The sequence below is a fragment of the Erinaceus europaeus genome, chromosome 4, assembly GCF_950295315.1.
Source record: "Erinaceus europaeus chromosome 4, mEriEur2.1, whole genome shotgun sequence".
Classification (NCBI taxonomy): domain Eukaryota; kingdom Metazoa; phylum Chordata; class Mammalia; order Eulipotyphla; family Erinaceidae; genus Erinaceus; species Erinaceus europaeus.
Window position 1 is genome coordinate 47749788 of NC_080165.1, and position 15755 is coordinate 47765542.

The window sequence follows — 15755 nt, forward strand, 5'->3', positions numbered from 1 at the left end:
CTTTCTTCTCCGTAATCACTCTCGGTTGTATTACATAAAGGAAAAATAAATAAATAAATAAATTAATTAATTAAAAAGGAACCTTTGTGTTGTTAAAATTTCTGAGGCTCTTGCCGGGCCGGCTAGCTTCACGGTGGTGAACAGAGACGCGGAGACAACGGCTGGGCAGGGCAGCTGTATTTCTTTATTCAGGAACAACGATTCGTAAACTAACACAAACTAATCACCAATGGAACTCAGGAACCCCTCTCACAAGCACTCTCTCTAACTCTCGAACTCTCACACTCTCGAACTCTGGAACTCAGGAACTCTGTCACTGGGGAACTCAGGAACTCTCGGACTCCGGAACCCTCTCCCAGGGTCCCTTGGGGCGGGGCCAAGCAGGCCGGCGAAATTAACAGGACTCATCCAATTCTCTTGGAGGGGGAGGGCTAGAACAAGTCAATGTAAAGCATACGACACCTTTGGAAGCCATGGATTTGCTGTGCAGGCACCAAGCCTCAGCAATAACCCTGCTGGCAAGAAAAGAATATCTGTAGATATTTGGCAGTACTCATAGCATTGTCATAAAATTAAATGTCAGTTAATGCCAACCTATGTTGCATCTAATTGTCTAGCAAGACATTACACTTGTGATTTAAACTGAAGCCAGTTTTTATCCTAAAATGATAAATACTAAGAATATTTTTATTTAATTTCTTTATTGGGGAATTAATGTTTTACATTAGACAGTAAATACAATAGTTTGTACATGCATAACATTTCCCAGTTTTCCATATAACAATACAACCCCCAGTAGGTCCTCTGTCATCCTTATTGGTCCTGTATCCCCCCCATACCCCAGAGTCTTTTACTTTGGTGCAATACGCCCTAAGAATACTTTTTAAAAAGCTTAAAACATTAATTCACAAACCCTATATCTAACTACTAGGGGCTTCAGAAGGAGAGAGGAAGAGATTTATTAAAGAAATGATACAGTAATGCTCAGAACTGCAGGATATCAGTAGTTGGAATGAATCAACCAATTTCCTGGTGAAACAATTGCCCCCCACACCCCCAGTTGTCAATACTTTTATCTTGTAAACTTCACTAATGTGGGGATATGGATCATAAAGACCTTCAGAAAGATCTTGTATTAAGGATCAGGAGTCAAAAAGAACTTTGAGCAACTTGACAGTAACAGCAATAGAAATAGAAGTTATTTTGATTTAGTCAGATATGATGAGGTGATCATTTCCAAGTATACAGGAGCTCAGATTTAGCTCAAGTACTCTGTTAGGAAATCACTGAAGGATAAGGTCTAAAAACTAGAGAATTAGCCAAGAGAAAGAAGAAGAAGGAGGAGATGATGATGATTAAACATAGAATATTAACTACTTAAAGAGGATCTATTTCAACTCAGAAAAGAAAGGTAATTCCTATAATGGTGGTGGAGAAAAGATTCAGCAGGTTGGAGAACAATACACATTAAAGTGGGAAGATCTTCTGAAAAGTTCTAAGAAACAGTGTATCTTGGAAAACTGATATCTTATCTGATACGCATACTTTAAATATTCAAAAGAGTTTTATAAATTCTGATGGAAAGTTTGATGACAAGACAATGACAATATGTTTTTATAAAAACTTAGTCAAGCTATAATTGTGATACAGCTTATTGGAAAGATGAAGAAGTGTTACTGTACTAAGGGTTTAAGAAAATGAATTCTCAGGGCCTGGGTGGGCATCGCACTGGGTTAAGTGCACATAGAGCAAAGTGCAAGGATCTGGTTGAAGCCCCTGGCTCCCCACCTGCGGGGGGGGGGGGGGAGTCACTTCACAAGTGGTGAAGCAGGTCTGCAAGTGTCTGTCTTCCCCTCCCCCCATCTTCCCCTCCTCTGTCAGTTTTCTGTGTCCTATATAACAATAGCAACGGCGACAGCATCAACAACAATGGAAAAAAATGGCCTCAAGGAGCCATGGATTCGTAGTGCAAGTACCAAGCCCCAGCTATAACCCTGGAGGCGAAGGAAGGAAGGAAGGAAGGAAGGAAGGAAGGAAGGAAGGAAGGCAGGCTCTTCTTCCAATTCAGGAAGTTAGTAGTATGTAGAATAGAAAATAAATGAATATTGTTGTTGGTTTATTATTTAGAAATAAATATGGAGAATACCAGAAGAAATAACTGAGATAATTGAGTGTAGCTACTTTGTAAAACACAAAAGAGAAAGGGGCTATTTGACTTAAGTAATGTAGTGTTGTGGGGGCATGGTAGTGGCACATCTGATTGTGCTCACACATTACAGTGCATAAGGGTCTGGGTTCAAGTCACTGGGGAAGCTTCATTAACTGAAATAATGCTGCAAGTGTCTTCCCTCTCTATCCACCCCTCAATTTCTCTGTCTCTATACGATATATAAATATAATTTTTATATTTTAGATAAAGACAAGGGGGCTAGAGTAAGGGTTATACATATACATATATATGTATGTATGTAATGCACTATTTTGATAAACAGAATATTTTAATTCAAATTACTTTTTACTAACTGCAAAATCCCCTTGAAGTATTTTATATGGAAAACTGGATCAAGAAGTTAGTCTCAGCAGCAACAAATGCTGGAGAGGTGGTGGGGTCAAAGGAACCCTACTGCACTGCTGTTGTGAATGTAAATTGGTTCAACCTCTGTGGAGAACAGTCTGGAGAATCTCAGAAGGCTAGAAATGGATCTACCCTTTGACCCTGCAATTCCTCTCTTCAGGTTATAGCCTAAGGAATCCAACACACTCATTCAAAAATATTTGTGTATACCTATGTTCTTAGCAGCACAATTTGTAATAGCCAAAACCTGGAAGCAACCTAGGTGTCCAACAACAGATTAGTGGCTGAACAAGTTGTGGTATATATACACAATGGATTACTACTCAGCTATTAAAAATGGTGACTTCACCGTTTTCAGCCCATCTTGGATGGAGCTTGAAGAAATCATGTTAAGTGAAATAAGCCAGAAACAGAAGGATGAATATGGTATGATCTCACTCTCAGGAAGAAATTGAAAAACATGATCAGAAGAGAAAACACAAGTAGAACCTGAACTGGAGTTGGTGTATTACAGCAAAGTAAAAGACTCTGGGGTGAGGGTGAGGGGGGGAGAGTACAGGTCCAAAAAGGATGACAGAGGACCTAGTGGGGGCTATATTATTATGTAAAAAAATAAAAAAAAATTGTAAAAAAAAAGTCTCTGTGGTCCGGGAGGTGGCACAGTGGCTAAGGCACTAGCCTCTCAAGCATGAGGTCCTGAGTTCGATCCCCGGCAGCACATGTACCAGAGTGATGGCTGGTTTTTTCTCTCCTCCTATCTTTCTCATGAATAAATAAATTCTTTTTTTAAAAAAAAAAAAAGTCTCTCTAAAACTTGCTTCCATATGCTTCATGAAACTTTGTAGTATGTATCTGCTAAATGTTCTGAGAATTCCTATAGTACAAACATTTGTTGGATGACAGTCAGATGCCCCTTTACACTTATGAGAATATCATACATTAGAAAGGACAGACATTGGAGAGGATGTGCAGGAAAAGGAATCCTGTCTCTTGATGGGCATGGTGTGGAAAATGGTCTGGAGTTTGCTGAGAACACTAGAAATGGACCTACCCTATGACCCAGTGACTTCTCACTTGGGTATTTATCCAAAGAAAACAAGAACACCTGTCCAAAGAGATCTATGTCTATCTAGGTCATAGCAGAATAATTTGTAATAAACTAATTTTGGAAGCAACTTAGGTGTCCAACAATAAATGCGAGTGGCTAAGAAAGTCGTGGTACCAGGGGCCAGGCAGTAGTACAGTGGGTTAAGTGCACATGGCACGAAGCGCATGGACTGGTGTAAGAATTGTAGTTCCCCATCTGCATAGGGGTCACTTCACAAGCAGTGAGGCAGTTCTGCAGGTGTCTCTCTTTCCCCCTCTCTTGTCTTCTCCTCTCTTGATTTCTTGCCTATCCAACAGCAGCAGCAGCAGCAATAATTACAATAAGGGCTACAACGGGCAACAAAATGGATAAAAATGACCTCCTGGAACAGTGGATTCATAGTGCAGGCACTAAGCCCCAGAGATGACTCTAGAAAAAAAAGAGTCTTGGTACACACACACTCTGGAATACTGCATAGCTGTTAAAAATCTTGAAGCCACCTCCTTTACTACATCTTGGATGTAACTTGAAGAGTTACATGTTAAGTGAATTAAGCCAAAAAGAGGGGTACAAATACTAGATAATCTCACTCTGGTGAACTTAAGAAGCAAGGACAGAAAGAGAAAACAAAGTGAAGCCTGGACTGGGTGTGGTATATTGTGCCAAAGCAAAGGACTCTGGGGAAGAAAAGTGCAGGTGCTCCAGGTCCTCCACCTCCCTGGCCAGCTGAGACGGGGCACCAGAGTGGCTCCTGGGGGTCACAGGGTGGCCTTGGTGTCAAGGGTGATGTGCATGGGAGGAAGAAGCCACACCAGATTCGTCCAGCTCCGGGAGAAGCCTCTGAGGGACAACTTGTTTATTGGGAGATGCATAAAATATGGTGTGTGTCTGTGTATTTCACAGTGTTTACATACTTTGTACTTCCCCCAGCCCCAATCTGGGGAAGATGACTGGGGATGACGAGTGTAGAAATAAAGGATAATTTCCCATACAACTTCAGTGCTTAGTTTCTGTAGTAGTACATTTTGATGCATTTTCTCCTTCAGTTCCTATCAACCTACAGAGTGACCAGGCCAGTAGTTATTGGAGTTGAAGAGTGCCAGGCTAGCGTGGGGGTGCCTCTTCTCGGGTGCGTACTCTCTGGGTTGGAGAGAACGCGACCGGAGCCAGCCTGGGCTGCTACTCACTCAGTGACACGAGAGATGACTCAGGAACAGACCTCGTGAAGGCGAGGCAGTTTGATTCTTCATTGACCAGAGAGCCAAGGCTTTTAAAGGGCAGACCCAGAAGTGGCAAGTCAGAAACAGAAATGGCTAGGAAAGGGGCAGAGAAAGGCAAAAGGGGCTGGAAACGTAGGAACTTCCTTAGCAACTGTTGCAAGGGTTTTAACTGGTAGGATTATTAATACCCTGTAGGCAGGGAGGACCTTGAGGGTAGAAAGAAGATAGATCAAAGGAATGGAATGGGTGGGGATCTTTCAGGCAAAACAATGATTATGTAGATAATAAGTCTGATAAGACGAGAGGATGGATGTTCCCTCAAGTCAAGCCCTGCCAAGCTCAACCACATCCTCACAATTTCCTGACACCTCCCCCTTTCTTTTTATTTAATGGCCATAGTATCAGGAATGCAGGGTGCTTTGTGAGGCAGGGAGTTTAATAAGACGGGGCAAACCTTTGGGCTTACTCCTGTCCCTCCTTGCTCAACCTCTCGGTAGAGAGAGAGACTGACAGGATAGACGCACTCCTCAGGTCAAGCCCTGCCAGGCTCTACCATATCCTCACAATTTCCCAACAGAAGAGAGGATTGAATGATATGAGATGATGTGGGCCCTTAGGGGCCTAATAAGGTGAATAGAATATATGGCCAAAAGTAGAAGACAGTGCCAGTACCAATACCTAGATCATCAAAAAATTATTTAGATTTACAATTCAGACTTATGGATCCCATACATAGTTTGGTTTTCTTTTTGTAACAGAGTAAATGCTTTTAATCCAGTAATTCATATTTAGCATATGTATATACAGAAAACTTAGTCATGTACATGAGTTTGTCTAACATTTAGAAAAAAAATTTTGAGATTTAGGAGTTAACTTACATTTTCAGTAACTGGAAAGAATTAGATGATAAATATGTAACTTTTAAAAAGGATAATTTTAGTTAATTATATAGTCTTTGACAATAATAAAACAGGGTATTGTAGTGGTAAGGCAGGGAAAGGGCTCTTTTAGCTATGGTAAGCAGAGAGGGAAGGCCATCTTAGAAAAGATTGATGAGTACCAAGATCTGGAGAAGAAGACAGCTATTTAAGAATCTAGAAGGGTTCAGTTCTGGCAGAAGAAATAAATGAATGTCGTGAACAATAGATAAGAACAGAGAAAGAACTAAAAAGAAAGGCATTCTACATTTTTTTCTTTCCAGCACTGTCATGCTATTCTTTGGAATATTTAAAATCTTCTGTAGATATGCTTAAAACCATGTAAATGTAAATTAAGATATTTATTTTCAAACTTCTGGGGTTCCCCCCCTTTTGGTATACAACATATCATCAGAATTCTCTGAAAATAGCTACATCTTGAACAGTGATTTCCATAATGCTATTTAATTATAAGTGACTCATAATTCTAACACTGTCTTCTGTTAGACTTGAAAAATGCTTAGGGGTTTACTAAACTGTAGAAACATTTTTCATTAACTCATTTAAATTTTAAAATTTGTTCTCTCAAGCTTTTTTCATAAGTGGGATGATACTGCATCTACTAATGAAATTTAGTATTTGTGCATATTTTGAGAAAGTAGTCCTGTTTTATTGATATATATATATATATATATATATATATTCAGTATATCTCACACTAAGGAACGGCACTTTTTGCTTAGTTTTTTTATAACATGTACTAAGACTATTAACACAAAGCAAGCATTTATTTGAGAAGTTGTGTCTTTTCTTCAGTAGTATTTGACTTGCCAAACTCCTGAGCTTCAAGAAATAACTGTCCAAACTAACTTACTATTACCATTTCCAACTTTCTAAAATGGGAAAGACAAATCAGTAATGGTAGTGGAGAAATTTGGCAAGAGTGTGGGCCTTGTGCCTGACTTTGCTGAGAACAGAAAAGATTAGTGACATTCTCCAGGGTCAGGATAGTTCTGGATCCAAAAGAAGGTCAAGTATACCTCATCCAAAGGACATGGACAAGAAGACAGTCTTACCTCCTGAGATTCTGCCACAGATTCCATTTCTTATATTGAATGGAAAGTGGAATTTTCCATCAGAAAATATTTCTTCTGGAAAGGATTGAACTTTTGCACTCATCTAAATTGGAGTACGAGAGACCAGATTTCCTCTCCTACTTGATGCAACCAAATGACAAACAAGCTAAATAAAGTGACATTTTTAAGACACTGAACCTTGGGGAAGGAAAAATGATCCTGGTAAATAGCAGACAAGCTAGTTGTCTCTATTTGCCTTAGCATTCTGCCTTGTGAGGTTTTTAGGCTACAGTGTAGGGTGTGGGAAGCTGACTCTGAGTTGAAAAGACATGATAGTCTTTGATGCCCGAGGCAGCAGGATACACCACTAGAAAGGAGAGAAGATCCCAGAAATCTATAGAGGTCTCACTTTGGTTATTAGTTTGATGACAATGTATTTGAGGAACCACTCAAAACAGGAAATTTCCAGAAGGCTTCATTAGTAGTTCTTGGTGATTGAACCAGCACAAAAACTCATTTAGGTAGTGTGTTGCTTTGTCATTTGCACAACTGAGGTTTGGTCTCAATCCTCACAGTATTGAGAAAAGCTTTCATGCTGTTATTTCCTCTCTGTCTCTCTTCCTGTTGCTGAGAAAGTCAGTGTGAAATAATGAAGGCCCCAGGGACAACAACCACCACCAAGTGCTTGGTGATTGTACAGGGCTTGCAAAAGCCAGGTAAGAAAAACAACCACAGGACATTGGAAAAGTGTTTAAGAAGATCAGAAGTATAATTAGCCTTTGAGTGAAACCTTAACAATTCACAAAAGAAACCATAATAAAGATTACAAAATTTCCAAGTAACTGTATCTCAAAGCCAAACTCAAAACTGCTTGTAGGAATGGAAATACTATCTAGCTTCACCATTTTTATTTTTTAATTAATTACTTTTTTTTTTTTTTTACCTTCAGGGTTATTGGCTGGGGGCTCGGTGCCTGCACTATGAATCCACTGCTCCTGGAGGTCATTTTTTCCCCCTTTTGTTGCCCTTATTGTTTACCGTTGTTGTCGTTATTGTTGTTATTGCTGTTATTGTTGGGTAGGACAGAGAGAAATCGAGAGAAGAGGGGAAGACAGAGAAAGAGAAAGATAGACACTTGCAGACCTGCTTCACCGCTTATGAAGCGACCCCTCTGCAGGTGGGGAGCTGGGGCCTCAAACTGGGATTCTTATGCTAGTCCTTGCACAATGTGCGCTTAACCTGGTGCGCTAATGCCAGGTCCCTAGCTTCACCATTTTAAACCTCTGCATAGTATTTATCTCCATTGGGCTTTACTCATTCTCCTTGATTTTGTTTAGCCCCTATGACTGAGATAATTATTTTTATTTCATGCAAGTTGCTTTAGTATTTCTTTAGAACCTATTTAGTAGGAATGGATTCTTTTAACTGTTGCTTGTCGGTAAAGTTCTGTATTATTCCTTCAAATCTGAATGACAAACTAGCTGGTAGAATAAAAAATTTTAAGAAAAGAAAGGAAAAACTCATCAGCAGGAGCAGTGTAAGTCACCCCCCAGTGGTAACCCTGGGGGCCAAAAAAAAAAGGCATATTCTTGAAACTGAAGTTACAACAAATATAAAATAAAAGCAAAAGAAAGTAAATTGCTGGAAAAAAGATTCTAGGATTTAGGTCTTAAAGGAGATGCCTGAACATCTGCTCTTCAGCTACTAGCTAGTACAGTCTGCCAGGTAACAGTCTGACTAACTGTGGGCCAGCAAGGGAACAAGGTGAGACATCCTTTCTAGATGGCTATGCTTTGGAAGGTCTTTTGGGTGCTTCCTAAGTGTAAAATTGTGTTTTGTTTCTTAGCAATCAAGGGTGAGCTGTTGAAGGCATTGTCTGTTTTGTCCATCAGTCATTAACACTCTTAATAAATACCTGTCAGTACCCAGCTAAATCAGATACACACGAGGGGTATGATGGTGAGCTCCTGAAATTTGCTACCAGGGCCTGTTAATATGGAGAGTGAAGTCCCAATATTATGTCTACCAGTACTTCTCTCACAAGGTTCTAGTGATCTTTATGATGGCACTTGCTGGGCACTACCACCTAGCTATAGCCTATAATTTCATGCCTCCTGTTCCAAAAAGTGTAGGATCATGACTGGATTGAGTTTTCTGGGTCTCACTTGACACAACTTATATCCCTACTTCCCAGGCTAAGCTTCCTCTCCTAAGAGAACTGCAGCTTATTGCCACATGGTAGACTTTCGTGGTGGGGGGTGTCTCTCTGCTTGGATTTTGTTCTTTTATTCTTACATTGCTGTGAAAGTTGGTTTATCTAGGTTTCAGGTCTGTTTCTATGCAGGCTGGCAACTTGCTTTCGTGTAGTTTTGTTGCTTTGCCATGGTCTTAGGAGGAGGTAAGCGTATTTGACCATCTTGGCCCCATCCACATCTATTCTTATTTTCCATTCTTGACTTTTGGAGCATTAATAGTACAAATACTTTTCCCTACCTTGGGATTTTTGTTTCGCTGTAGATGCTTTATTTATTTTTACCTTTATTTTCTTTATTATCTTTATTGGATATAGACATCCAGAAATTGAGAGGGGAAAGGAAGATAGACAAAAAGACACCTATAGTGTACTGCTTCACTGCTTGGGAAGTTTTCCTTTCACAGGTGGGCATTGGAGGCTTGAACTCTTGTCCTTCCTTGTACATTATAATGTGTGCTCAACTAGGTGTGTCACCACTCAGCTCCCATTGTAGATGCTTTAATCTTGTCATGTCTCAGATTCTTTCCTTATTACCTTCTCTGTTTTCCTTAGGTAAGTTATTGCTTATACTTTACTCACTTACCAGTTATATGGTAATATAGTTACTTGTTAACAAGTAACTGTCTTCAATATTATTATTCGTTTTTGGCTTCCAGAACCAGTTGCCATTTTTATATGTTTACTTTGTTATCCCTACAGACATCTTGAGGGCAGCATGCCCCAAATCTTCTTAGCAAAACTTGACTTAATCTTCTCTTCGTAAAGAATTTTAAATTCAACGAATTTTCCAAGTCCAAAAACATAGGAATTATCCTAAATCTTTTCCTCCAACTATTTCCACTCAGTTCCTCGTTTAATAGTTGCCAGTCTGTTTTTCCTTTTCTGTTTTCAGTGGTCTTCTTGTAAATTCAAGCCCAACCCACAGTATTGGTACCCCCTTTACTGTGATAATCCATGTTAATCACCTTGTTTATAATCTTGTCTCCTAGTTCTCTGTATTATATGAAAATAGTCATTATAAAAATAAGGTAGGGAGTTGGGCGGTAGCGCAGCGGGTTAAGCGCACGTGGTGCAAAGCATAAGGACTGGCTTAAGGATCCTGGTTCAAGCCCCTGGCTCCCCACTTGCAAGGAAGTCACTTCACAGACGGTGAAGCAGGTCTGCAGGTATCTTATCTTTCTCTCCCCCTCTCTGTCTTCCCCTCCTCTCTCTACAACAATAAAAAAACAAGGGCAACAAAAGGGAATAAATAAATAAATATTAAAAAATAAGTTGCATGTATTATTAATACTTATCATCATGAAAATAGTTAAATTATGATGATACTATTCACTAGAAAACAGTAGATCCTCTCATCTTACTTTCTAGACTCTGTCTGCTTATGGTAGATAACTATCTCATAGGCAGAATCCATGTAAAGGATAATTGATTACAGAAACTTGCACAATATCATTTTGAAAAAATTTTACTTGAAACTAGAATTCCAACTCTCTTTCTAGACCACTCACCTCCCAGTATCCAATCTATCCTGTCTAGTACATATCCACCAAGACTGTAATAACACATATCTTCTTTTTTTTTTTTTTTTGCCTCCAGTGTTATTGCTGGGGCTCAGTGCCTACACCATGAATCCACTGCTCCTGGAGGCCATTTTTCCTCTTTTGGTGCCCTGGTTGTTGTAGCCTTGTGGTTATTATTGTTGTTGATGTCATTTGTTGTTGGATAGGACAGAGAAATGGAGAGAGATGGGGAAGATAGAGAGGGGAAGAGAAAGATAGACACCTGCAGACCTGCTTCACTGCTTGTGAAGTGACTCCCCTGCAGGTGGGGAGCCAGGGACTCGAACTAGGATCCCCACACCGGTCCTTGTGCTTTGCACCACGTGCGCTTAACCCGCTGTGCTACCACCCAATCCCCCAACACATATCTTCTTAATTATAGGATGCTGGGGAACAAAAGTCTTAATAGTAAAGGATTGTAGGTTGTCCTTTTTGAAAGATATCATGAGATCTTTGTTGTGACAAAGTAGTCACAGGTATGATTGTGTCATCCCAAGGAAGAGATGCTCTTCAAGTGTTTTCTAAACAAAAACTATTATCATACTGTAAAAAAAAAAATTCTCAACATTCTCTCTCAAATGTGAAAAAAAATTGTTAAGTCAGTTTGATAGCTGGTATCTTGAATGTGATGTTTAGCTCTATAAAATGACTGTGTAGCTTTTTTTACCCATGGATTTCTTCTGAGGAAGCAGGTTAGTATCTAAAGAAAGTGTTTTTCATTTGTGAGATGATAGTGTTTATGGAAGTATTTATCTGACAGTTTCAATCTATTAAGCATGCCATCGAGAGTCTGATTTAATTTGTCTATACATATATAGGTTTGAGAAATTTTTTGCAATGTTCCACATATTTATAAAAAGTGATGCTTTTGTTATTTTTGGTTTTACTCTGCCCTGATAACTCAATCCCTGTAGAGAAAATGACTAAATAGCAGTTTCACCCTTTGATAATATTAAATTTGGAGTCTTACTATTTGTTGAATGTTCTAGTTTCCAGGCTTATTATGGTAAATTTTGTGAAGACATTTGCTGAACTGAATAAAATTTAAAATGTGATAAAATCTAAGAGAATGCATTCTAGCTCTTTCTACTTACTTGATTAGCTTAAAATACAATTAAAGTTTGCAACATTAGAAATTTGCATCTGTAAAAATAAATGCAGGTGACAAACAAGTTGTTCCTAAACGAGATACTGTCTGACCAAACCATTTTTTAAAGAAAGATTTTTATTTATTAGAAAGGAGAGAGTGAAAGAACCAGGTATCACTGGTACATGTGCTGCCAGGGATTGAACTCAGGACCTCATGCTTGAGAGCCCAGTGCTTTATCCACTGTGCCACCTCCCGGACCACGACCAAACCATTTTGTAAATGATAAAATTCTCCATCGTTTCAGTAAAAGCTTCTTTGAAGAAACTGATATTCTCAATATTTTTGGATCTTGCCAGTAGACTACTTGCTAATTATGCTTTGCTAAATGCTCAGTCTCACTCTGCTGGCTGATCTATGGGGGTTGAGACACCGTCTTTGCACTTGAGGAGTGCCGCATTTTAATTGTAGAGATATGATACTGGTATAGAAATAATTACATTACAACACAGTACATAAACTGTTGTAATGGTCACACACACACACACACACACACACACACACACACACACACACTTTTCATTCATTTATTTTTGTATTTGGAAGGCTTTACACATACTTTTATATCCCTTTTGTTTTAGAGATATATATGGAGAGCGGGATAGAAAGGCAGAAGTTAGAGATACCACCACATTGTTTTGCCATCCTTGAAGCTTCCTTCAGTGTCAGCATGCAGTTCTTCCATATGTAGTAGGCTACAAAACCCAAACCTCAAGCAAAACAAGTTGTATACTCTACTGGTCAACTGTCTCCTGCTCCTACTGGAGTTTAGACAAGAGAAGATTGTTAAATAGGTATCACGAGCCAGCTTCCTGGGACCACATGGTGGTGCACCCAGTAGAGCTCATGCATTACCATGTGCAAAGGCCCATGTTCAAGTCTCTGGTCCCCACTTGAGAGGGAGGAGGCTTCATAAACACTGGAGCATTTCTGCAGGAGACACTCCTCTTGTCTCTCTCTTCTTCTCTGTCTCTATCTTGCTGCTTATCAAAAGAAAGGGAGAAAAATGTTGCTGAGAGTGATGGGAGAATCTTGCAGGCACAGAACCCCAGAGATAACCCTGCTGGAAAAAAAAAAAAGGAAAAAAAAAAAAGAGCTCAGTTGAGTGACAGGGAAAGTAATTCAACTGATAGAACATCAGACTTGCATGCCTCTGAGCTGTCCTGTCAGATCCTTGGTGTCACATATGCCAGAATAGTGCTCTGGCTTCTCTATTTCTATTTCTTTCTTTTACTTTTTTTTAAAATATCTTTTAAAAAAATATTTGTTCCCTTTTGTTGCCCTTGTTGTTTTATTGTGGTTATTATTGTTGTTATTGATGTTGTTGTAAGATAAGACAGAGAGAAGTGGAGAGGAGGGGAAGACAGAGAGGAGGAAAGATAGACACCTGCAGACCTGCTTCACCACCTGTGAAGCGACTCCCCTGCAGGTGGGGAGCCAGGGGCTCTAACTGGGATTCTTCCGCCTGTCCTTGTGCTTTACTCCACCTGTGCTTAACCTGCTTAACCCACTTAACCCGTTGCGCTACCGCCCGACTCCCTCTTTTCTCTCTTTCATAACAAATAAAGTAAATCTTAAAACTCAGATGCCAGGGAGATATCTCAGTGTGTTAGAGGATAGGGCTTGCATGCCTGAGATCTCAAAGGCTCCAGGATCAGGCCCTGGCACCACAGTAAACTAGAGCTGGGCAGTGCTGTAGTCAGCCAGGCACTTGTGTGTTTCCTTTCCCTTCCCCTCTTCTTTTTCTCCCTCTCCTTCTCCACCTCCCTCTCCCTCCTTCCCCTCCCTCTCTATCAGTATATATTTTTTACTTGTTTTAAATTTTTGTTTATTTTGTATAGACACAGAAAAAAGTTGAGAGTGGAATATTTGTTGAATTAAGTGGGACTGAAGGGAAACAGTTGCACTTAAAGAGAAAATAACATTGTTTTCCTTTATTGATGAGCTTTGATGCTGAAACACTATTATGAGGAGTTGGTATTTTTAGAAAAAGAGGCATGAGATGACCATCTGATTTAAGAACCTTCACTTCACTGTTACAAGAATATTATCTGCTTGGTCTTTCAGTGGGCAGCTTGCCAGTTCTCCCTACCAGCTGTTAATTATAGTCAACTATTTTGGAACATGTGAGGTCTTGTAATTAGTACTGTGGGAAACTGACATGAGAATTCAAGATATCTCTTCATTTTTTAATAAAACCTAGAATGCAAATAAAAGATAAATGCCCCATATTTTGTATGAGATAATAAGCCTTTACTAAATTACCTCCTGAAATTACTTCTATGTCATAGTACTGATGATGAAAAAAACATACAACTACGAAATTTTGGAGAAAAATGTAAACACTTTATACTTTGAATTATTTGTCACAAAATGTTTTCTGATTGTCTATCTATTCCCTTCTACTTTTCATCTCCCCAGGAAACTTTCTGTTTTAACATCCTTAATTGACACTGACTTATAAATCAGGATTTCCCGGAGGCTTGACCTTTTTGTGTCAGGATGAGCTATGCACCTTTTTTTTTTCTCCCTCCGCCTCTCCCTCTCTTCCTTTCTTTTTTTCTTTCTTCCTTTCTTTCTTTCTGTTTACCAATGGGGGTTGGATTTAAATGCTTTTATAAGCTGACTCATATTGGTTGGTTCATTATCTGGCATCTTAAAATCCTGTCTATTTTCTTACAAGTGTCTCAGTATTTTCATAGTGTCTGTGTTTAAATTTTGGTTATTGATAAGATAGTGATAAAAGACCTGAAAATAGTAACTTTAGGCTAATTTTACTATAATTTCAACAAAATATAGTTGATAGGTGAGTATCCAGAAATACCACCGTGGGTATTTTGAAGTACATAAATTTTGGGCTGGGAAGATAATATAACGGTAGTGCACGGGACCTATGTGCTCAGAGGTGAATGATGCTCTGGTCAACATTAAATAAAGTATGTAAGCTTTTATTAGAATCTAAGAACAGTTTCTGTTGACAGTAGATTATTTTAGATTTACATTTCTTTTTTTGTTTTCCCTACAGGAAGGAACTTGAAACCTTCAAAGGTAATTTTGTTTTTTAATTTTTCACTTTAAAGTAGATGAGGATTAATTGATGTCAGATGTTTTCTCTTGATGATGATAAAAGAAGTCATTCCTCTTTTTGGCAGTTGACATTAAAAATTGCTTACTATTGCTCTTGTGAGTTTCATTTAATCACATTATTTGCCATGTAAGAGTTTCTGCTAAATGACATGTTATATGTTAAGACAGCATAGTGCTAATATTACATAGTTGATAATCATACTCAAATAATTCTCATCTCTGATGTGCAAAGTCGGGCCATATGGAGGTGCTGGTGATGGTAGAGGTGTGCTTCTGCAGTTACCCACCAGCTCTTGAATCTCCTGAGAGATTTTCAGTGTTCTGCTCTGTCACTGTCTTGTAACTATTACTAAGTCTTGTTTATTTATTTTGGCTAGAGATAGAGAGAAATTGAGAGGTGAGGAGGAGTTAGAGAGAGACACCGGCAGCACTCTTCCACCATTAGTGAAGCTTCCCCCCTGCAGGTGGGGACCGGGGATTTGAACCTGAGTCCTTGCACATGGTGACATGTGTGTACAACCAGGTATGTCACTCCCTGATCCATATATTTAGGTCTCTTAAGTCTTTTTCAGACATCAGTTTTCTATATCTGTAAAACTAGACACACTGATGTTTATTCTGAGATACTAAAAGCACACGGCCTTGTGTTTCTGTGTTAGGAAACTTTTAAAAGACGGATCACGGATTCTTCTTCTTCTAGCGTTTGCCCTTCTTCCGTAGCCAGTCAACAGCGTCAGGTTGAGCCTGATGTAAAGTTTCGAGACCCCCTTTGAATCTGGAGAGGTGGCAGTCGTTGACTGTGTGGGTCATAGTCTGTCTGTAGCCGCAGTTTG

At 39.3% G+C, this 15755-nt stretch overlaps 1 protein-coding gene across 1 annotated transcript in view; it reads left to right on the top strand.

Moving 5' to 3' along the window:
* The window catches only part of DTNBP1 (dystrobrevin binding protein 1), a 112668-nt gene that overhangs the window by 49154 nt on the left and 47759 nt on the right, over nucleotides 1-15755 (top strand). The window contains exon 7 of the mRNA XM_007539268.3: nucleotides 14861-14883. Coding sequence (XP_007539330.2) covers nucleotides 14861-14883 — 23 coding nt within the window. The remainder of the gene's footprint in view (nucleotides 1-14860; nucleotides 14884-15755) is intronic.